Source organism: Hyaena hyaena, unplaced genomic scaffold (assembly GCF_003009895.1).
Source record: "Hyaena hyaena isolate Hyena2069 unplaced genomic scaffold, ASM300989v1 scaffold_1575, whole genome shotgun sequence".
Lineage (NCBI taxonomy): Eukaryota > Metazoa > Chordata > Mammalia > Carnivora > Hyaenidae > Hyaena > Hyaena hyaena.
Window position 1 is genome coordinate 196,975 of NW_024082174.1, and position 22,496 is coordinate 219,470.

At 42.1% G+C, this 22,496-nt stretch overlaps 1 pseudogene and 1 gene segment (V, D, J or C); both read right to left on the minus strand.

Annotated features, from left to right (window-relative positions):
* Positions 1-6,721: 6,721 nt before the first annotated feature.
* On the minus strand, positions 6,722-7,250 carry LOC120225934. The segment is given in 2 exon segments: positions 6,722-7,074; positions 7,178-7,250. Coding segments are annotated over 2 exon segments (399 nt in total).
* Positions 7,251-20,983: 13,733 nt separating this feature from the next.
* LOC120225935 lies at positions 20,984-21,548 on the minus strand (annotated as a pseudogene).
* Between the last annotated feature and the right edge of the window lie 948 nt (positions 21,549-22,496).

Below are 22,496 nucleotides of genomic sequence, written 5' to 3' on the forward strand. Positions count from 1 at the left end.
CATCCTTTCTCTTAGTGATGTGATGTATCACTTTGATTCATTTGTGAATACTGATCCATCCTTGCAACCCAGGAATAATTCCAACTCCATCTTTGTAAATGATTCCTTAAGTGTATTAATGGATTCAATTTGCAAGAATGTTGTTGAGAATTTTTGCTTCCATGTTTACCTGGGAAATTGGTCTGTAATTCTCCTTTTCTATTTCTCCTGTTGAAATTTTGGTACTTTATATGTTTTTAGGAATTTGTTCATTTCTTCCAAATTGCCTAATTTGTCAGTATATAATTTTCTATAATATCCCATTATAATTGATTGTATTTCTGTGGTGTTGGTTGTGATCTTTCCCGTCAAATGCATGATTTTGTCTCTTTGGGTCTGTTTCTTTTCTGTTTGAATAGTGTGGCCAGGGAACATCAATTTTAATTCTTCCAAAACACAACCTGAAGGGTTTATTGATCTGTTCTACCATTTTTGTTTCTTTCCATGTCATTTACTTGTCTTCTATTATTATATCCCTTTTTATTCTGGCTTTTCTACCTTCCTAAGTATAAAGTGGTTGTGAGTTTGAGATTTTATTTTTATTGTGTTAGGCCATTACTGCTGTATATTTACATCTTAAATATGCTTTTTCTGCATCCCAAGGAATTTGGTATCATGCTTACTTTTCATTTGCTTTCATATATTTTATTCATTAATTTTTAAAAAATTTTCCTTAAATAGTTTATTGTCAAGTTTGTTTACATATAACATCCAGTGATCATTCCCTCAAGTGCTCTGCTCCATGCGCATCACCCCCATTCCCTTCTCCCCCACCCCTATCAGCCCTCGGGTTGTTCTCGGCATTCAAGAGTCTCTCATATTTTACCTCCCTCTCCCCCACTATTTCTCCCCTTCTTATCCCCCATGGTCCTCCATTAAGTTCCTCCTAATCCTCCTATACATGCAAATATGTGGTATCTGTCCTTCTCTGACTGACTTATTTCGCTCAGCATAACACCCTCAAGTTCCATCATGTTGCTACACATGGCCAGGTTTCATTCTTTCCCATTGCCATGTAGTATTCCATTGTATAGATAAACCACATCTTTTTGATCCATTCATCCATTGATGGACGCTTAGTCTCTTTCCATGTTTTGGCTACTGTTGAGGGTGCTGCTATGAATATTTGGGTACATGTGCCCCTATGCATCAGCACTTCTGTATCCCTTAGGTAAATCCTAGGATTGCTATTGCTGGGTTATAGGGGAGTTCTATTGTTATGTTTTAGAGGAATCTTCACACTGTTTACCAGAGGGGCTACATCAGTTTACCTTCCTCCATTTTATTATGTATCTCATTGATAGCATTTTTAATTCATCATAACTATTTTTAATCTCTATAGTGTTTGTAGCCATAGTTTCTCTGATGTCCTCCATGCTTTTTTCAAGCACAGCGATTAATTTTTTATTATTTTTCTAAATTCTTGTTCAGTTATGTCTCCTATATCTGTTTTGAGCATTCTATAGCTGTCATTTCTTCCTGGAATTTCTTTTGAGGAGAGTTCTTCCGTTTCATTATTTTGGGTAGCTTTCTATCTCTTGTTAATTTTAAAAGCTTGTTGTACACTCTGCCCCTGCGAGTTCTGCTGTATTAGAGAGGGCTCTTTGTTCAGGGCCTGTCTGTTCAGGAAGTGTTCTTTGAATGGTGTCTGCTGGTTTCTCTTGTTAAGAGTTAGTTTATTTTGTTTCCCTACTTGTAGAGGTATTTGGACTCTCCACCATGTGTACTTTGGCTTGTTTCTTTAGGTAGCCCTGGAAAAGGAAAAGAGACAACCCCATAGGGAACGAAGATACACCAATGCACAGAGAAAACCAATCAACACGCAAACCCAGGCTCAGGTAAAAACAATAACAAGAACAACAACAAAACAGCTCTCAGGCGGGGATTGGTGTGGTTTGGTGTAGGCAGTTCTCCCCTCCACTGTGTTCTCTGGCAGCCCCCTGAGGCCCCGCCTTGTTGGTTGTGGGGAGAAGAATGATGTCGCCCCAGTCCCTTCTCAACAAAGTGTTGCAAGTCACCCCGTTGGGTCAAATCTCCCTGGGCTGAGGATGTAGCCAAGGTGGGCTGAGTTCCATGCCCCATGACCCGTCTCGCTTCAATGTCCCAGACCACGGGCTTTGTTTATACCGTCCTGAACAGTCCAATAGTTCCCTGCTTCCCTGTGCCAGGGGTTGAGTGGGGGGAGGGTGAAGTGTCGCAGCCTCAGATCCGCTGTGGTCGAGATGCAATACAACCAGAGTGCATTCAGGGAAGTAGCAACTTCATCTTCGCAGAGTTCGCGCTGTGGCCAAGTGCCATGGGTGCTGTTGGGGCCACCACCTCCAGGGATGGGGCCTCCACGCCACCTGCCAGTTGTCACCAAGGATGGCGCCGGGACCGCTGAAGTGCAGTTTTTCTGGGACCTTCAGGGAACGGGGGCACCTAGTTGAAAATCAGCACCCCAGCCAGAACTAAAAAACACTCTCTTTCCAAGCCGAGGTTTTTCTCTTCTCCCTCAAATACTAATTTTAATATAGTTGATTTTTTACCTATTTATGAGAGTTTCTACTTTTCTCTGCTTTGTCATTCTGTTATTTGAGTCAATAAAATTACCAATGACCTTTTGGAAGGAAAGGAAGAATATCCCAGTTCCTATGTAACAACCCAACCCAGTGGAATTAAGAAACCAATCATGAGAGAGAAGAGTAAAAGTGCAGACATCACACTTCCCCCTTTCTAAATATATTGCAGAGGAATATTCGCTACAGCAGTGTGCTGCTGGCATAAAGTGAGATATATAGACCAGTGGAGCAGATTATGGATTCCAGAAGTAAAAGTGTGCAGACGCAGTGAGCAAATCTTTCATAAGATTTCCCTCAATACATGGGGAAAGGATACTGTCTTTGAAAAATGGCATTGATATCTATGTGCAAAATAATGACATTTGGCCATAATTTTACATCATAAGGTACATACACACAGAAAACCCTAAGGTGGATTAAAGATGAAGCAAAACACCTGACCCTAAAAGCCTTAGCAGAAAACACAAAGGAAGATTGTCATGACATTCACATGACAGTGATTTCTTTCCTATAAAAGCAAAATCACAAAGAACAAAAGGTAAGGCAGATAAGTGGGAGTCCATCAAACTAGAGAGGGTGTAGAGCAAATATTAGCAGAGCAAGAAGAGAGTCTAAGAAATGGTGGAAATGATGCTCAAATATATTGAAATGGAGTTAATATCCAAAATACCCATGCCTGGAAACCAAAATCGACCTACACCATCAAAAATTCACACACTCAAAATTGGACCAAGAATGTCAATATCCATTTCTCTACAAAAGATAGACAAATGTCCATCAAGCACATGACATGATGTTCAACATCACTAACCATCAGAAAAATCCACCCCCAAACCACTGAGCTATCACATCACAGCTGTTAGCAAGGGTATTCTAAAACCAAAACAAATACATTGACAACATATCAAATGTTGGTGAGGATATGCAGGACAGGAAATTCTGGACTATTCTTGATGGGTGTACAACATAGTGTAGCTGCATGGAAAAGAGCCTGGTGAAAATAAACCATTAAATGGAATTCCAAATCTGGTCCCTTATATCTGACTTCATTTCCAGCTGAGTGTGAGGAACTTCTGGGCCTCATGTTGTGGGGAGAGGCAGGTGCAGGGGAAAGGTGTGTCTTGTGAACCATTCTTACTATTCCAGAAAAATGGACCCCTGGTTGCCAGTCTTGTGAGACTGGTCTCAATGTGAACAACGATATTGGCGCCTCCTCCCACTCTTTACTAGGTGTCTATGGATTCCTAATCTGGAGGGAGTACAAAAGGAGTAAAGTGCAGAAAACAACTCTTTTCTCTCACAGAGCATGGAGATACTGAGAAACCTTGAGAGAGAGTCATGAGGCTGATGGAGATGCTGTGGGGTTTCCACAACCACAAGGGTCATTACTCACGGTTTGTCTTCATAGACATCAAAGGAAAACCTTAAAGAAGATAAAAGAGTCAGTAGTGGCTGAAATAAATGAAATTTAGATCACTTGATATGAGTCAGTTTCCTCTGTTTGAAAATTACTTTATACATTTTTTAAATAGTGGCCACCGTACTTGTAAATGCACAAAGGCACTGGTCTTGGTTAAATGAGTTGATTTATCCCAGAATTTGGTCAGTGTCAAAGTAGGCATTACTATTATAAAAGTTCACTGTAAACATGAAACGACAACTGTGTTTGTAAAGGTTTTAGAAAAGAGTTTGTAAAGTTTGCTGGTCACGATGAAGTTTGCAGGACATGATGATCAAGACGCTCCACAGGAAACTGATGGTGAAACAGTATCAGTTCTGGACATGAGCTCTGAGGTCCGGGTTCCCCCTGAATACCTCAGCCGCCCTGATGTCCTGAGTGTCGTATGTCAGGATTGGTTTCATATTAGTTCTGGGAAAATTATTTTCTTTTTCTTTTTCTTTCTTTCTTTCTTTCTTTCTTTCTTTCTTTCTTTCTTTCTTTCTTTCTTTCTTTCTTTCTTTCTTTGATTATTAGCATAACATCTTTTTAATTTAATGTTTATTTATTTCTTTCAAATAGCTTATTGTCATATTTGTTTCTTCCTTCTCTAAAAAGTATAGAATTATCTGACTTACTCATTTCTTTGGGTCTGATTTTCTTTACTGGACTTCTGTGCACATGTAATGAATCTTTGGGTTGTTTCTCCTGTTAATCCATCTCCCGTGAACTTAATTATTTGTCCATAAGAACCTTTGATGGAAGAGAATTTCTTCCTCCCCTTCACCACCCTAGGCTCTGGATTCAGCCACATTCTGCTTTTCAGCACAGACACCAGCACTAGATTTGAATGCACATCGCCCTGTGCTGGATGTAGACTTCTATCAAATAGTGGGTGTGGCATGTGTGTTCTCAATCCCCTAGGGTCCCTACTCAATTTTAGCCTGAAGATAAACTCACATTGCCAGCATACTTATGGAATTAACTGGATATGTCTGCGTCTTCAACACTTGGGTCCAAAAGGCAGAAAGGCCATTGTTCCTCCATAGTTCTCTTCATGTCCTTCTGTAGTTTACTGAGCAGGTGGCTGGGGCAGCCAGCTTGTCCGCCGTCCCAGATATTTCTGGAGGCATCCTTGTCGGAAACATGGGATGTGGCTGCACCATAATTGCAGGAGTTGTTGGGAAAGTATGATTATCTGCGTGTTCTGGAAGGTGGAGTGTATGATACAGATGACGGTTTAGTACTTTCTCCAATCATGTGTCTTTGAGACAAATGACATGCATGGAGACACAATGCATGTACAATTTACAAGATCATCTGCACGTGTCTATTCTAGACATGAGTTGCAGTGAAAATGCCATTAGTTTTTCAAATGTTGTACATCTATAAGGGAATTATGGGATAAATTCTTAATCAAAAGGAATATCTGAAATAGATGATATTTATCTTTGAAATAAATTCATTGCCAAAGAGTTACGAGAAAGAAGTTAAAATCTTCAATTCAGAAAAAAATAAATGCATTTTAATGCACTATATGATCTAGATTATATTCTGGTACCTGTACAAATTATAAAATATTTCAAAATGGGAATATGATATTTCAACTGATAATCCAAAGCTAATTGTTATGTTGAGTTGTTTTGATAACTGATATTGCATCATAAATTCATATGTTAAATACACATATGTGACCTAATGTCAGATTTAAAATGCAGTATCAGTTATGCAACTAATTACAATAAAAATTATAGAAGCACACAATCTAATTATTTATCCATTAGCATATATATGTCATCGGTGATTTTTTTTAAATTTTTTTTTTATTTAGAGACAGCGTGAGCAGGGGAGGGTCAGAGAGAGAGGGAGTCACAGACTGAAACAGGCTCCAGGCTCTGAGCTGGCAGTCAGCACAGAGCCCGAAGAGGGGCTCAAACCCACGAACCACGAGATCATGACCTAAGCGAAAGTCGGACGCTCAACCGACTAAGCCACCCAGGCGCCCCGTCATCGGTGATTTTCAAAAGAGGAGTCATATCAAGGTTTCTAGAGAAAGAAGTGCATTAAAACTAGACAATATATCCACTATTTTGTTTAAATGAATACATTTTTAAAAAATAGTTTAGCCTGGGTGGCTTAGTCGGTTAAGCGTCCTACTTTCGCATAGGTCATGATCTCGCGGTTCGTGGGTTCGAGCCCCGCGTCGGGCTCTGTGCTGACTGCCAGCTCAGAGCCTGGAGACTGTTTCTGAGTCTGTGTCTCCCTCTCTCTCTGACCCTCCCCTGCTCACCCCACCCTGTCTCTCTCTCTCTCCTAGAAATAATAATAATAATAAAAAAAAAGAAAGTGAGAGCGACAGGGAATCTTGTAATGCTTCATTTGATGTTCTTCAAGATATGTGTAATAAATTCATTTCTAGTGGCAAGGATTAAGCTAGTGCCAAAACCTCTGTCTTCTGTGCATGTTCGTATACGTTTCCTATTCCAGGTATCTCATTCAGAGACTGAACGTTAAGCACAAAATCATGTGTCCATAAGGGCTCCCTGGGAGAAAGTATTCTATGGGGAGGAAGCCCCAGACCCTGACGGGAAACCTGCCTGTAATGTCCATGTGTCCCTGCTCCTGGGAATATAAACCTGAACTGTGCATAGTGTGCGCCCCCTGGCGGTGCTGATCCCCTTCTTCAGAGAGATTTGTGTCTGGGCTCACACTGATGACTCCTCACTGTGTCTCTCGCACAGAAATACGTGGCCGTGTCTTCGACTCTCAGGTTGTCCATCTGCAGATACAGCGTGTTCTTGGCGTTGTCTCTGGAGATGGTGAATCGGCCCTTCACGGAGTCTGCGTAGCTTGTGCTACTTCCACTACCACTAATATCTGCAACCCACTCCAGCCCCTTCCCTGGAGCCTGGCGGACCCAGTTCATGTAGAAGTTGCTGAAGGTGAATCCGGAGGCTGCACAGGAGAGTCTCAGGGACCCTCCAGGCTTCACCAGGCCTCCCCCAGACTCCACCAGCTGCACCTCACACTGGACACCTGCAGACACAAGACATCCTGATCAGGAAACTGTCACACAACTAGTGTTTCTCTCACTCATATCCAATCACACACTCAGTGTCTCTTGTTCACCATGAATTACCTTTTAAAACAGCAACAAGGAAAACCCAGCCAAGCACAAACTCCATGGTGATGTCTGTGTTCTGTCCTGATCACAGAATGGGAACACCTGGGACTCCCGGGGCTGGGGCTCCTCTCCCAGCTGCAGGGTCAGGGCTGGGCTGGTTTAATCAGGACAGGGAGGGTCTGATTTGCATGTCCTCTGCGTATATAAGCAGCTATGTATTCAGTCGTTACAAAGAGGGCAGTGGCCTGAGCAGATGTAAATCTCTTTAATTTGGTGTATTGATAGCTTTTGGATAAATAAAATGTGTTATTATCATTTTCCAGAGATCATTCTTTTGCCCCATATTGACTTTGGTTTTACATTTGCACACTACTTGTGGGGTATAGGTGTCATCATATCCTATAAGGAGATGTGAACCTACAACCAAATTGTAGAGGCTGAGGTGGCCAAGTGCACGTATGTGGTGAGAGTGAGCCCAGGATCTGGGCCGGTGCTCCTTCCTACAGGACGTACGACCTCCCTCAGTCCACCTGCAGGCCTGAGCAGCCGGGCTCCTGAGGAATGTGGAACACTTTCTGTACTGGGTCCATGATGATTTTGCTTGCTCTGGAGTTGACCTTAAATAGAGAGAGAATCAGGGTCAGTGCAGGTGTATTTTTAAGTCTTTACCATGTCACATCATTGTGTGCCTACTGAGTAATCTCTGTGTTTATTTGTAAGAGCTTTGATGAATGTACCTGACATAGAGTGAGGTGCACATGACGAGTGTGTGATATGAAAGAACACTGAAGTGATTCAACATGATCAAGACTGAACACATAATTCTGATGAAAATCTCTTATAGTTCCCCTGGAATTCTTCCTTCCTAGTTCCTTTCTTCACCCTGTCCCCATGGAACTGTTAATCTTTCTCATGTTTCTTCAGATTATTTTTGGTTTTAGAGAATGTGTACATGTGTAATTATATGATATGAACTTTTATTTGTAGGGCTTATTCTGCTCAGCATAAATCCGTGTCAATACAACCATGCTGTAGGTTGTATCAGGAGTCATTGGATTTAATGGTTGGCGACTTTGCAAGAATTATTGTCACAAAGTGTTATATTTTAAGTGGCTTTATTTCCTCAGAATTGTTCCAGTGTCTGGTATTTCAATAAACTTTCTTCTTAGCCTTGTAACGTAGATGTGAAGTTTAAAGAATGTGTGATTTATGTGCTTTCCACAACATCCAACGTGAAGTAGAGGCAGAGGATCGAATATACACCACTGTAGGAGTTTTTCCTGTTCTGATAAGTTGTTTTTATTATTAGATGTAAATAGAAGCTTATTTAAAAATTGGGAATATAACTAAAACACGATTAAGGCTTAAGATTGTTATGAAGATGTTCATAAGTATGTGGGGCAGTGAGGTGAAGAAAGTCATTATTTATTTTTTATTCATTTAATAGTTTATTGTCAAGTTGGTTTCCATTAACACCCAGTGCTCATCTCCAGAAGTGCCCTCCTCTATGCCCATCTTCCCCCTCACCCGCTAAGCCCATCAGCCCATCAGTATTTAATCAGCATTCAAGAGAATCTCTTGGTTTTCCTCCCTCCCTTTCCCCCACTATTTCCCTCCTTCTTCTCCCCCATGGTCCTCTGTTCAGATTTTATTTAAAATAACTTTTTTACTGGATTGTTTGTTTTCAAGTGTGGTTTTGGTGAGTTCCTTATAGATTTTGGATATTATCCCTTTGTCTGATATGTTATTTGCAACTATATCTTTCCAATCCGACAGTTGTCTGTCTTATGGATTTTTTCCTTTGCCATGCAGAAGCTTTTTTTTTTCTAGTTTGATTCTATCATTGTTCTTTTTTTCCCATAAATAGTTTATTGTCAAGTTAGTTTACATATAACACCCAGTGTTCATCCCCACAAGTGCCCTCCTCCATGCTCATCTCTTCCCTCCCCCCCACCCATCTGTCCTCAGTTTGTTCTCAAAAATCAAGAGTCTCTCATGGTTTGTCTCTCTCCCTTTCCCCCACCACTTCCCCCCTTTTCTCCCCCTTGTTCCTCAGTTAAGTTCCTCCTAATCCTCCTATACGTGCAAACATATGATATTTGTCCTTCTCTGCCTGACTTATTTCGTTCAGCATAACACCCTCAAGGTCCATCCATGTTGCTACACATGGCCAGACTTCATTCCTTCTCATTGCCATGTAGTATTCCATCGTATAGATAAACCACATCTTCTTGATCCATTCATCATTTGATGGACACTTGGGCTCTCTCCATGTTTTGGCTATTGTTGAAAGGGCTGCTATGAACATTGAGGTACATGTGCCCCTATGCATCAGCACCCCTGTATCCCTTGGGTAAATTCCTACCAGTGCTATTGCTGGGTCCTAGGGGAGTTCTACTGTTAATTTTTTGAGGAACCTCCACACTGTTTTCCAGAGGGGCTGTACCAGTTTACATTCCCACCAACAGTGTAGAAGGGTCCCCATTTCTCCAAATCCTTGCCAGCATCTAGCGTCATCTGATTTGCTCATTTTAGCCACTCTGACTGGCGTGAGGTGGCATCTCAGTGTAGTTTTGATTTGTATTATCTGATGAGGAGGGATGCTGAGCATCGTTTCATGTGTCTGTTGGCCATCTGGATGTGCTCTTTGGAGAAGTGTCTGTTTATATCTTCTGCCCTCTTTTTCACTGGGTTGTTTGTTTTTCGGGTGTAGAGTTTGGTGAGTTCCTTATAGATTTTGGATATTAACCCTTTATCTGATATGTCATTTGCAACTATCTTTTCATATTCCATCTGTTGCCTATTAGTTTTATGGACTGTTTCCTTTGTCGTGCAGATGCTTTTATTCTTGATGAGGTCCCAATAGATCATTTTTGCTCTGGATTTCATTGCTTTTGGGGATATGTCAAGTACGAAGTTGCTGCGGTGGAGGTCAAGGAGATTGTTTCCTGTTTTATACTCTAGGGTTCTGATGGTTTCCTGTCTCAACATTCATGTCCGTTATCCTTTTTGAATTTATTTTTTGTATGGTGTGAGAAAATGATCTAGTTACATTTTCTACATGTTGCTGTCCAGTTCTCCCAACACTATCTGTTAAAGAGGCTGTATTTTTTCCACTAGATACTCTATCCTGGTTTGTCAAAGATTCGTTGGCTGTATACTTTTGAGTCTAATTCTGAGTTCTGTATTCTATTCCATTGGCCCATATGTCTGTTTTTTTGTGCCAATTCCATACTGTCTTGATGACGACAGCTTTGTAGTAGAGGCTAAAGTCTGGGATGGTGATGCTCTCTGTTTTCGTTTTCTTCTTCAATATTACTTTGGCTATTCAGGGTCTTTTGTGGTTCCATACAAATTTTAGGATAGTTTTCTCTAGTTTTGTGAAGAATGCTGGTGCAATTTTGACTGGTATTGCATTGAATGTGTAGATTGCTTTGAGTACTAATGACTTTTTAAGTATATTTATTCTTCCAATCTATGAGTATGGAATGTTTTTCCATTTATTTTTCTCTTCTTCAATTACCTTTCTAAGTTTTCTATTGTTTTCATCATACAGACCTCTTATATTCTTATATCCTTGGTTATGTTACTTCCTAGGTATATTATGGGTTTTTTGTGCAATTGTGCAATTGATTTTTCTTTCTGTTGCTTCATTGTTTTTGTATAAAAATGCAGCCAATTTCTGTATATTGATTTTGTACCCTGCAACTTTGCTGCATTAACGGACAAGTTCTAGTAGGCTTCTGGTGGAGTCTGTCGGGTTTTCTATGTAGAGTATCATGTCGTCTATGAGATGTGAAAGTTTGACTTCTTCTTTGCTAATTCTGGTGCCTTTAATTTCCTTTTGTTGTCTTATGTCTGATGCTAGGACTTCCAGCACTACGTTAAACAACAGTGGTGAGAGTGGACATCCCTGTCACGTTCCTGATCTCACAGGGAAAGCCTCCACTTTTTTCCCTGTTTTGGATGATGTTAGGGGAGGGCTTCTCATAGATGGCTTTTATGATGTTTAAGTAAATTCCTTCTATCCCGTCCTTCTCAAGGGTCTTTAGTAAGAAGGTGTGTTGTATTTTTTAAATGCTTTAGATGCTTTCTGCATCTATCAACAGGAGCATATGTTTTTTTATCTTTTATTTTGTTGATATGATGTATCACATTGATTTAATTGCAAATAGTGAACCAGCCCTGTAACCCAGGATTGAATCCCAGTTGATCATGGTGGATAATTCCTTTTGTGTGCTGTTGGATTCAGTTTGCAAGTATCTTGTTGAGGATAATTACATCCGTGTTCATCAAGGATATCGGCCTGTAGTTCTCTTTTTTTGCTCGATCTCTGTCATGCTTCGGATACAAAGTGAGGCTGGCTTTGTAATATGAGTCCGGAAATTTTCCTTCGATTTGTATTTTTTGGAATAGCTTGGAAATTATGGGTATTAATTATCTTTTTAATGTCTGCCATAATTCCCCAAGGAAGCCCTCTGGCCCAGGGCTCTTATTTGTTGGGAGATTTTTGATAACTGATTCGATATCCCTACTATTGATGTGTCTGTTCAGATTTTCTTTCCCTTCCAGTGTGAATTTTGGTAGTGAGTGTGTGTGTTTAGGAATTTGTCCGTTTCTTCTAAGTGGTCTAGTTAGTTGGCATATACTTTTTCAATGTATTCCCTGATAATTGCTTATATTTCTGATGGTTTTGTTGCAAAAAGTTCTTTTTCATTCATGAATTTGTGTAATTCACTGTTATCTCTATTCTTTTGGAAAAGCCTGGCTAGAGGTTTGTCAATTTTGTTTATTTTTTCAAAAAACCAATTTTTGGTTTCGTTGATCATTTCAACTGTTTCTTTCGTTTCTACATTGTTTATTTCGGCTCTGATTTTTATTATTTCTCTTCTCCTACTGGGTTTGGAGTGTTCCTGTTACTCTCCCTATAGTTCCTTTAGGTGCACTGTTAGATTTTGTACCTGCGCTTTTTCCAATCTCCTGAAATAGGCCTGTAGTGCGATATACTTTCCTTTTAGGACCGCCTTTGCCGCACCCCATAGAGTTTGGATTGTTGTATTTTCGTTGTCATTTGTTTCCATATATTTTTTAATGTCTTCTCTAATTGCCTGATTGGCCCCTTCTTTCTTCAGTAGCGTGTTCTTTAAATTCCATGTTTTTGGAGGTTTTCCAGACTTTTTCCTGTGATTGATTTCATGTTTCAAAACATTATGATCTGAAAGTGTGCGTGATATGATCTCAATTCTTTTATATTTATTGCGGGATGCCTTATGTCCAGTATGTGATCTGTCTTGGAGAATGTGCCATGCACACTTGAGAAGAAAGTGAATTCCTTGACCTTGCATATTTTTTCTGTTCCTCACATTGAATATCTCCTGCCATTCCTTTCTGGCCTGCAAAGTTTCATTCGACAGGTCTGTCACCACTCTGATAGTTTTCCCTTTGTATGTTATGGCCCTTTTCTCCCTAGCTGCTTCCATATTCTCTCCTCGTCCTTATATTTTGCCAGCTTCACTATGATATGTCGTGCAGAAGATCGATTCAAGTTACGTCTAAGGGGAGTTCTCTGTGTCTCTTTAATTTCAACGTCTACTTCCCTCCCTAGGATGTGGTAGTTCTCTGCGGTAATTTGTTCAAGGAGTCCTTCAGCACCTTTCCCTCTCTCTTCCTCTTCTGGAATTCCTATAATACAGATATTGTTCTGTTTGATTGTATCCCTGAACTCTCGAACTCTCCTTTTATGTTCCTGGATCAGTTTATCTCTCTTTTTCTCAGCTTTGTCTTTTTCTATAATTGTGTCTTCTAAATCACTTATTCTCTTTTCTGCCTCTTCAGTCCTTGCATTTGACGCCTCCAGTTTATTATGGATCTCATTTATAGCATTTTTTTAATTCATCAAATTATTTTTGACCTTCACCATCTTTGTAGCAATAGTTTCTCTGATGTCTTCTTTGCTTTTTTCTAACCCAGCAATTAATTATACGACTATGTTCTAAATTTTTGTTCAGTTATGTTGCTTATATCTATTTTGAGCAGTTCTTTGGCTGTCATTTCTTCCTGAATTTCTTTGGAGGAGATTTCTTCCCTTCTGTGATTTTGGTTAGCTTTCTACCTCTTGTTAATTTTAAAAGTTGTTATGCATTCTCTCCCTCTGCGTTCTTCTGTATTAAAGAGGGTTTTTGACTGTCCAGGGCCTGTCCGTTTATGCAGTGTTCTTTGAATGTTGTCTCCCGGTATCTCTTGTTGAGTCTTTCTTTATTTTATTTTCCTACTCGAAGTGGTATTTGAGACTCTCCACCATGTGTACTTTGGCTTGTTTCTTTAGGTATCCCTGGAAACGAAAACAGACAAACAAACACAGAGGGAGGAAGGTCCACAAATGCACAGACAAATGGAATAAACTTGCAAACCGAAAGGGAAAAAATAAAAAGAAAAATATAGGGCACAAAAACCAAAACAATAGAAAAAAAGAGGAAGGAGGGAAGACAAATAATAAACATTAAAATTATTTAAAAATTCAAAAAAGAAGAGGAGAAAAGATAAAAGAAAAAACGCAACATACACAGGACAGTCTAAAAGCATAAAACCAGAAATCCCAGTTACAAATAAAGATCCAGGTGTATGCACTGTTGATGGAAGTGCATATACAAAGCAAGAAATGACAGAACGGGGAGGAAGCGAAATTAGAAATGAAATGTCCAGGCAGAGAGACTAAGAGGCCCTCAGAGAAAGTATATAGTCTGTTTACTCCAGAGCGAGAGAAGAAGGTAGCGGTGGAGTTGCAGGGTGTACATCCAGAGAATAGATTAAATGTGACCGTTTAAGCTAACCAGTGACCAGAGTGCCCCGACCAGCTGAGTGGAGGGTTATGAATTAGAAAAGGGAAATTATATCTGAATAGAAAGAATTATCTAGGATTAATCATGGCAGTGCATCCATGTTCGTTTTGCCCCAGGCTCGGGTAAAAAAAACACACAAAAAAACCCCAGGTCTCTGGCAGGGATGGGCATGGTTTGGTGTAGGCAGGTCTTGCCTCCACGTTGTCCAGGTGGCTGATCCCTGAGGCCCTGCCATGGTGGTTGTGGGGTGAAAAATGGCAGCGCTCCAGTCCCTTCTCAACCAAGCTTTTAAAATTGCAACCAGCACAGGAGCGATCTCCCTATGCTGCGGACGTAGCCAAGGTGGGCTGAGTTTATGCCCCATGTCTCACCTCGTTTCCAGGTCCCAGTCCAAATGCTTTGTTTATACTGTTGGAAACACATTCCCGCAGGTCGCTGCCTCCTTGCTTCCGGGGGTGAGTGGGCGGTGGGGGAGTTGTCACAGTCTCAGATCCACTGGGGTCAAGTGGCAGTACAACCTCCGTCCCATGCCTCTGTGCAGGCTGGCGCCGGTCCGAGTTACTCAGCCTTGGCCTGTGGCCACTATGCTCCTGGTTGTCCCTGGGGAAAGTGACCTCAGGCCCTCAGCATCCTCGCTACCGCCGTAGGTGGGGCCGGAAGTGTAGCAGAGCAGTTTTCCTGCCCCCCTCTGGAACCGGAGGCACCTAGTTCAATGTTAACACCCAGCCAGAACTAAAGAACACTCACTTTCCAAGTCGAAATTTTTCTCTTCTCTGGGGACAGTTTTATGAGCAGTCTCAGCTTCTCCTTCCTTTCCCCGTGGCTCGACCTGGCACACCACAGCTTAGCACGGCTCACCGAGGCTACACACAAGCCAGGTTCCCTCCCCTCCCTCCAAATCTCCAGTTTCCATCCCCTTTTTATCTTCCCCAGTTTGCACTCACACACTTATGAGGTTTCCTTCCCAGTGTATTCTGTGTCTTTCTCTTCCCAAACTCCTGTGGCTCAGTGTCCTATGACTTCAGGCCTTCTCTGTTTGAGAGATGGATGCAAGCGAAATGACGGAGGTCCCTATTTCTCCACCAAATTGCCGGCACCTCTCTCTCTTTTTCCTTATATTTTGCCAGTTTCACTATGATATGTCGTGCAGAATATCGATTCAAGTTACATCTGAGGGGAGTTCTCTGTGCCTCTTAATGTCAATGTCTTATTTCTTTCTCCAGATTGGGTAAGTTCCCAGCTATAATTATTGAAGTACCCCTTCAACCTCTTTCTCTCTCTTCTTCTTCTTCTGGAATTCCTATGATTCGGATATTGGTTCAATTGATTGCATCACTCAGTTCTCAAATTCTCCTTTCGTGCTCCTGGATCAATTTGTCTTTTTCTTGGCTTCCTCTTTTTCTAGAAGTGTGTCTTCGAATTCCCCTATTCTTCTCTCTGCCTCCTCTATCCGTGCAGTGGCTGCCTCCATTTTATTATGCACCAAATACTTAGCATAGCTTAATTCATCACAAGTAATTTTAAGGTCCATACTCTTTGTAGCAATAACATCTCTAGTGCATTCTGTTCCTTTTTCAGGCCCAGCAATTAATTTTATGACTATTGTTCTAAATTCTTGGTCAGTTATATTGCTTATATCTGTTTTGACCAATTCTTTAGCTGTCACTTCTTCCTGGAAGTTCTGTAGAGGAGAGTTCTTCTGTTTCATCATTTTGGTTAGCTTTCTGACTCTTGTAAGTTTTAAAAGCTTGGTATGTGCTCTGCACCTGCAAGTACTGCTATATTAAAGGAGGCTCATAGACTGTCCAGGGCCTGCCTGTTCAGGAAGCGTTCTTTTCATGGTGTTCCTTGGTCTCTCTTGTTTAGACTTTGGTTATTTTATTTCTCTAATCACAGTGATAGTTGCTACTCTCCAGTTTGCCTTGATTCTTGAGGTAACCCTGGAAAGGAAGAAAAGACAGAGGAACAGGGAACAAAATAACACAAACACACAAACAAATGTAAGAAGAAAACCAAAAGGAAACAAAAAACCGAAAGAAGAAAAACAAAAGCTAGAAAACAAAAGGACAGTCTAAAAGCATAAAACCAGAAATTGTAGCTACAAATAAGGATCAGGGTAGAGGCAGTGCTGATGGAAGAGCATATACTAAGAGAGAAATAACAGGTGTGAGGAGAAAGAGAAATTGAACACTGACCAGACAGAGGGACTAAAAGTCTTAATTCAGATAGAGAAAAAGGAGAATATGGTAGGAGGCGAGAAGCGAAAAAAAAGAAGATAATGTTATCCAGATAAATTATATAGTCTGATTATTTCAGAGATAGAGAAAGGAAGGTAACAATGAAGATAGAATATGCATCAAGACAAGGGATTATATATGGTTGTTTAAGCAAACCTATAATCAGAATACACGGTCCAGAGGAAGGAGGAGATAAGAATGAGATTAGGACGAATGTATCTGAATAGTGAGAACAGATCTAGAGTTCATCATGGCAATGCGTCAGTTCTGATCTTAGGAGAGGGGCTGTTTCCGTATCCAGGCTCCAGTAACAAAGCAGCTACCCAGCACAGAAAGGCATGGTTTGGTGTAAGCGGGTCGCACCTCCACTGTGGGTCCCCGGACCCGCCTTGGTGCTTGTGAGGAGAAAAACGGGGACCTCCCAGTCCCTTCTCGAACCAGGCATTGCAAATCACTGTTTTGTGTCTGATCTCACTGTACTGTGGGAGCAGTCAAGGTGGGCCTTTTTCTATGTTCTGCACCCAGCCTCGTTTCCAGATCTCAGTGTGCATTAAGGATACCTCCCGAAATGTAATCCCACAAGCCCCATCCTTCTTAGCAGGGGATTGAAGAGGGGAATGGTTCCTCCTGATGCCAACTCTGACTGCAATTCCTTGCATACCGTCTATCTCGGAGGGAGTTTCTGGGACCAGGGCACCCAGCCCAAAGAAAACTCCGCAGTTTGAGATAGGATCACTCTCCACAGCCCACAGTTAGAGATGGGATGATATGATGCCTCTCTGTCCTGGGCCAAGTTTTTCTCTTCTCCGGAGACTGTTCTAAGATTTCCCAACCGCTCTTTCTCTTCCTTTTAACTCTCCACAGATGGGGCTCCCTCCCCTCCGTGCCTCCATGTCCTGGCCCATTTTTATCATCCCCAGTTCAAAAGCACACAACTGTGGGCTGTCTTCCTAGAGGACTGTGTCTCCTTTCCTCCCAGACTCTTGCCGTTCAGAGTCCTTTGGCTTCAGCCCTTCTTTGTTTGGGAGGTGCAGGCTGGAAGTAAAGAACTCCCTACTTTTCTACCATCTTGCCCTTCCCATTCAGTATCTTTTTCTGAAATCCATGTTGATACCCTATTTCTTTTGATTGGAGCATTTTGCCCACTTACATTCACAATGATACTTGAAAGATGTAAACTTAGTGCCATTGTGTTACCTATAAAGCCATTGTTTCTGGGGATGCCTGGGTGGCTCAGTTGGCTGCGCGACCGACTTCAGCTCAGGTCATGACCTCATGTTTCGTGGGTTCGATCCCCATGTCGAGCGCTGTGCTGACACCTAGCACAGAGCCTGGAGCCTGTTTCAGATTCTGTGTCTCCTTCTATCTCTGACCCTCCTCTGCTCAAGCCCTCTCTCTCTCTCTCTGAAATAAATAAAACGTTAAAAAAATAAAGTCACTATTGCTGGAGATTTTCTCTGTATCTATCTAGTCTTTGTTGCTTTTAGTCTCTCTTTCCCACTCACAGAATCCCCTTTAATATTTCTTGCAGGGCTAGTTTAGATACCATGAACTCCTTTGGTTTTTGTTTGTCTGGGAAAGTCTAAGTTTCCTTCTATCTGAATGACAGCCTTACTGGGTAAAGTATTCTTAGCTGCATATTTTTCAATTGAGCATGTTGAAGTTACCATGCCACTTCCTTCTGACCTGAAGGTTTCTGTGGAGAAATCTGCCACAATCTTTTCTATCTTCCTTTATTAGTTTACAAGTTCTTTTGTTGTGCCGCTCTTGTGGATTTTCTTTATTGTATATTTTGCCAAGTTTACTATGATATGTCTCAGTGTTGGCATGCTTTTGTTGATTTTGATGGAAGTTCTCCATGCCTCCTAGATGTGGATATCTGTTTCCTATGCAATTTAGTGAAATTTTCCACTATAATTCACTCAGATAAAACTTCTTCCCTTTTCTCTGTCTCTTTTCTAGGACTCCTTTGAAAGGAATGTTATTTCACTTTATGTAGTTGCTGAGTTCTCTAAATGTGATGCAGTATTTTAATTTTCCTCTTCTTTCTTTCTTTAAAGTCCCTCATAACTTTATCTTCTATGTCACTTAGTCATTTGTCTGATTCTTTCAGTCTTGAGATAGTCAATCAGTTTTGAAACTCAGTTACAGCATTTTGAAAATTTTAGCATGACTTGTTTTTAGGTCTTTTTTATATGCAGAAAAGGTATCCCTCATGTCTTCTATGCTTTCGTCAAGAACACCTAGTATCCTGGGGCGCCTGGGTGGCTTAGTCGGTGGAGCGTCCGACTTTCGCTTAAGTCATGATCTCGCGGTTCGTGGGTTCGGGCCCCGCGTGGGGCTCTGTGCTGACTGCCAGCTCAGAGCCTGGAGCCTGTTTCAGTCTGTGACTCCCTCTCTCTCTGACCCTCCCCTGCTCACGCTGTCTCTCTCTCTCCCAGAAATAAATAAAACCTTAAAAAATTAAAAAGAAAAAGAAAAAGAAAAGAACACCTAGTATCCTTATGATAGTTTTAAAAAATTCTGTTTGAGGCATATTACTAATATGTGTTTTAATTATATCGCTGGCAGTGACCTTTTATTGTTTTTGTTTTGGGAGGAATTCCTCCATCATGGTGTATGTCTATGTCTCTGCCTTCCTCTGTGTTTTAGAAAATCCTGATATGTTTTGTGCTTCTGAAGGAGTGGCTTTATTAAGAAGAGTTCATATACTGTCAAGGAATTGACACTTCAGAAAGCATTTCTTGTGTGTTGTGTGCATGGTGCTGTCGTGTAATGGGTGCCCTGTCCCTGAGAGAAGTCCTCTGCAGTTTCTCCTTGCTTCCCGTGGGGAGTGTATGGACCTTGTCCACAGTTTTGTAAGTTTAAATAGGTGAGTTTTCTCTGCTTGTTAACAGAGGCTAATTCCTATTTCCCTGAGAGCTGAGCTCTCTCTCACTATGTGGTCAGTAGACTTGGTGAGTGTGGGGGTGTTATGCTGGTCTTTGGGGGGAGGGGCGCACTGTTGCTCTTTTTTCCAGGCACTCTTTCCCTAGTTCGGAGCACCTTACTAGGTGGGGTGGAAGCTGTTGGGGTGGGAAGCCGGTGGGGTGGGGTAACGCTTGGTGTTAGTGGCTCAACTTCCACTGGGGGGCGCTGTGCTGCTCGTTAATCTGTCCATGCTGATTGGTGGGAGGAAATACTGGCATCAGCCCACTCTAGTCCCTGGAGATGGAGTTCCCACCCGCCTCTGAACAGGACGCCCTCACAAAGAGGGAACAATCTGCACTTGTCAGTCCCAGACTTCGGCCAGAACCCTCCCTTCACTCTGTCTGTGTCTAAGCCATATGCCCACCTGGAAGCACAGTAATGTCATGTTTTATGTCAGGAGTCAACTGGGTTTGAAAATTCCAAATTGTATTAACTCAATATGACAGGGACCCCCACTTATCCTCTGGAAGAGGGTCTTGCTGTGCTGTGGCTGGAGCTGGTTTGTCCAAGGAGGGCAGTTGCACGAACACCTGGCGGCTTGGAGGTCATAGTGACAGACAACACGAAGCCAGCATCCAGTGAGCTGCTCTCAGCAGGGGCTCCGATGCTAGTGAACAGGGCAGTGCGGTGGTGCCTGTCAGCTCTCCTGCTGATGAGAGGCGGTGCCACCTCTCCCAAATGCACTCCAGGAAGGGAACTGTCCTCTCCATGCGACCCGGGGGATCCTCAGACCTCAGTACTTCCTATGGGCCTCTCTCCTCCTTTTCCACAAAGGCACTGATATGCCCACCTGACTGCACCCAGCGATGGCAGGGGCTTCTGGGTCTTCAGTCCTTTAGCTCCACGTTTACAGGAGGTTGACTTGTCATGGTTACTTTCTGTGTCATCTTGACTGCATCTTGGGTACCCTGGTTAACCATTGTTTCTGTGGATGTCTGTGATGTGTTTCGAGAAGCGATTGGCATTTCCATCCATGGTTTCTGTCTACATGGCCATCACCCACTCTATTAGGGGGTTCTGAATAGAATCCATGCAGAGGGAGGAAGAGTTCCCTCATTTCTACTTCCCACGTACATGTTTGAGCTGGACCATTGGTCTCCTCCCACCCTATTCTGAGAGTTACATCACCAAGTCCCCATCTTCTCAGACTAGACACTAGTTCAGAATGAGACGAGAATTACACCGATTTTCCTGGGTGTTCAGCTTGTGATTGTAGATCATGGACTTTCAACCTATGTAATCATGTAAACCAATGTTCTTAGGGTTCTATTCCATAAGAGATGATTTATTTCTTGTTTAGAGTAATTGAATACCGCTGTAACTCATTCAAAGTCCTGAGTAGCAAAGTGCCATGAAGGAAGTGTCCTGTTGTTTGATTGGGACAAGAGCTGGGTGAGGAAAATGAGGACCTGTGGGGTCCGTGGTCTTAGCTGCACAGTCGGTGCATCTGGGATCCTGTAAAGGTTCAGCTGATGTGCCTCAGGATACCTGTAATTCAATCATATTTAGGGACAGGAGGAAGCAAGTGCAAACAACTGTGTCTTTTCTGCATGTTAGTGTAGTTTTCCTATTAGAATAAACTTTCTAATACAGAGAGTGAGTACGTAAGCACAGAATCATCTGTCCAGAGAGGCGCCCTGGGGGAATCTTGTGTGGAAAGGAAGCCACAGACCCTGACATGAATCCTGCCCTTAACCTCCATCTGCACCAGCTCCAGGGAATACAAATCAGAATTGTGAGGACTGTGCTCCCCCTGGTGGTGCTGATCCTCTTCTCTAGGGAGGTTTGTGTCTGGGTTCACACTGACAGCTCTCACTGTGTCTGTCGCACAGAAATACGTGGCCGTGTCCTCGACTCTCAGGTTGTTCATCTGCAGATGCAGCGTGTTCTTGGCGTTGTCTCTGGAGATGGTGAACCGGCCCTTCACGGAGTCTGCGTAGCTTGTGCTACTTCCACTACTACTAATGTATGCAACCCACTCCAGCCCCTTCCCTGGAGCCTGGCGGAACCAGCTCATGTAGGAGCTACTGAAGGTGAATCCGGAGGCTGCACAGGAGAGTCTCAGGGACCCTCCAGGCTTCACAAGGCCTCCCCCAGACTCCACCAGCTGCACCTCACACTGGACACCTGCAGACACAAGACATCCTGGTTAGGAAACTGTCACACGTCTAGTGTTTCTCTCACTCACATCCACTCACACACTCAGTGTCTCTTGTTCACCATGAATTACCTTTCAAAACAGCAACAAGGAAAACCCAGCCAAGCACAAAGTCCATGGTGAGGTGTCTGTGTTCTGTCCTGATCACAGAATGGGAACACCTGGGACTCCCGGGGCTGGGGCTCCTCTCCCAGCTGCAGGGTCAGGGCTGGGCCGATTTAATCAGCACAGGGAGGGTCTGATTTGCATGTCCTCTGACTATATATCAAACTCCAGATTTAGATTTGATTCCTTAAACGACAGGGTTAAAGAGGCACTTGTAGGTTATTTTGTGTAGATTGCTTTGAGACAGTATGAAGAATTCTCGTCTGTGAACAAGTATAGTTGCTGGCATGTGTATTTTTACCTGTCGTTCATCAACATAGGTCATTTTCACTATACAAGCATTTTACATGCTTTCTGAAGTTTTCTAAAATAATTTATTCTGTCTCATTTTGAATTCTATACTTTTGTTATTTCTTTAGCGTATTTTTTCAAACTGGTGTGTGGAATCACAGCTCTATTCCTGTTCTTTATTTTGTATCTTGCACTTTCCTCATTTTCACAAATTGGTTCTAATAATTTTTGTGGTATCTGTAGTGTTTTGTTATGTTTAAGATCATGCCATCTGCAAGAGTAATAATCCTTCCTTCTTACTGATTTAAATGTCTTTTATTTCTTTTTATTGCCTAATTTTTCTGGGTACATCTTCCAGTTGTAGGAGCAGAAAGCTTTTCTGTTCTTTGCTTCTGGGTTTTCACCCAATCTAAGCATTCGATTGACATAAGAGAGATCTACAGGAGATAATAAAATTTCATTTTGCAAGTGCATGAGCTTCCTAATAATATGACACCCAGAGAGTGAACAAAACAGGTGGCACTTGTGCCTTTCAGACAACAAAACATTGGATTTGTAAGGAATCAAAGCAAAGGTGTGGTTTTCAAGTATTAAATTAGTCCCTAAGTTCCTTACTCTGGTGCTAAGGCTGGTTCTTCCCTCCTGGGACAGAAAGTGAGCTTTCCCAGGGGAGACTTATTTCCTGCTGTCAGGGAACACAGAAGGATCCAAGTGTCCTTAGTCTGACAATTTCT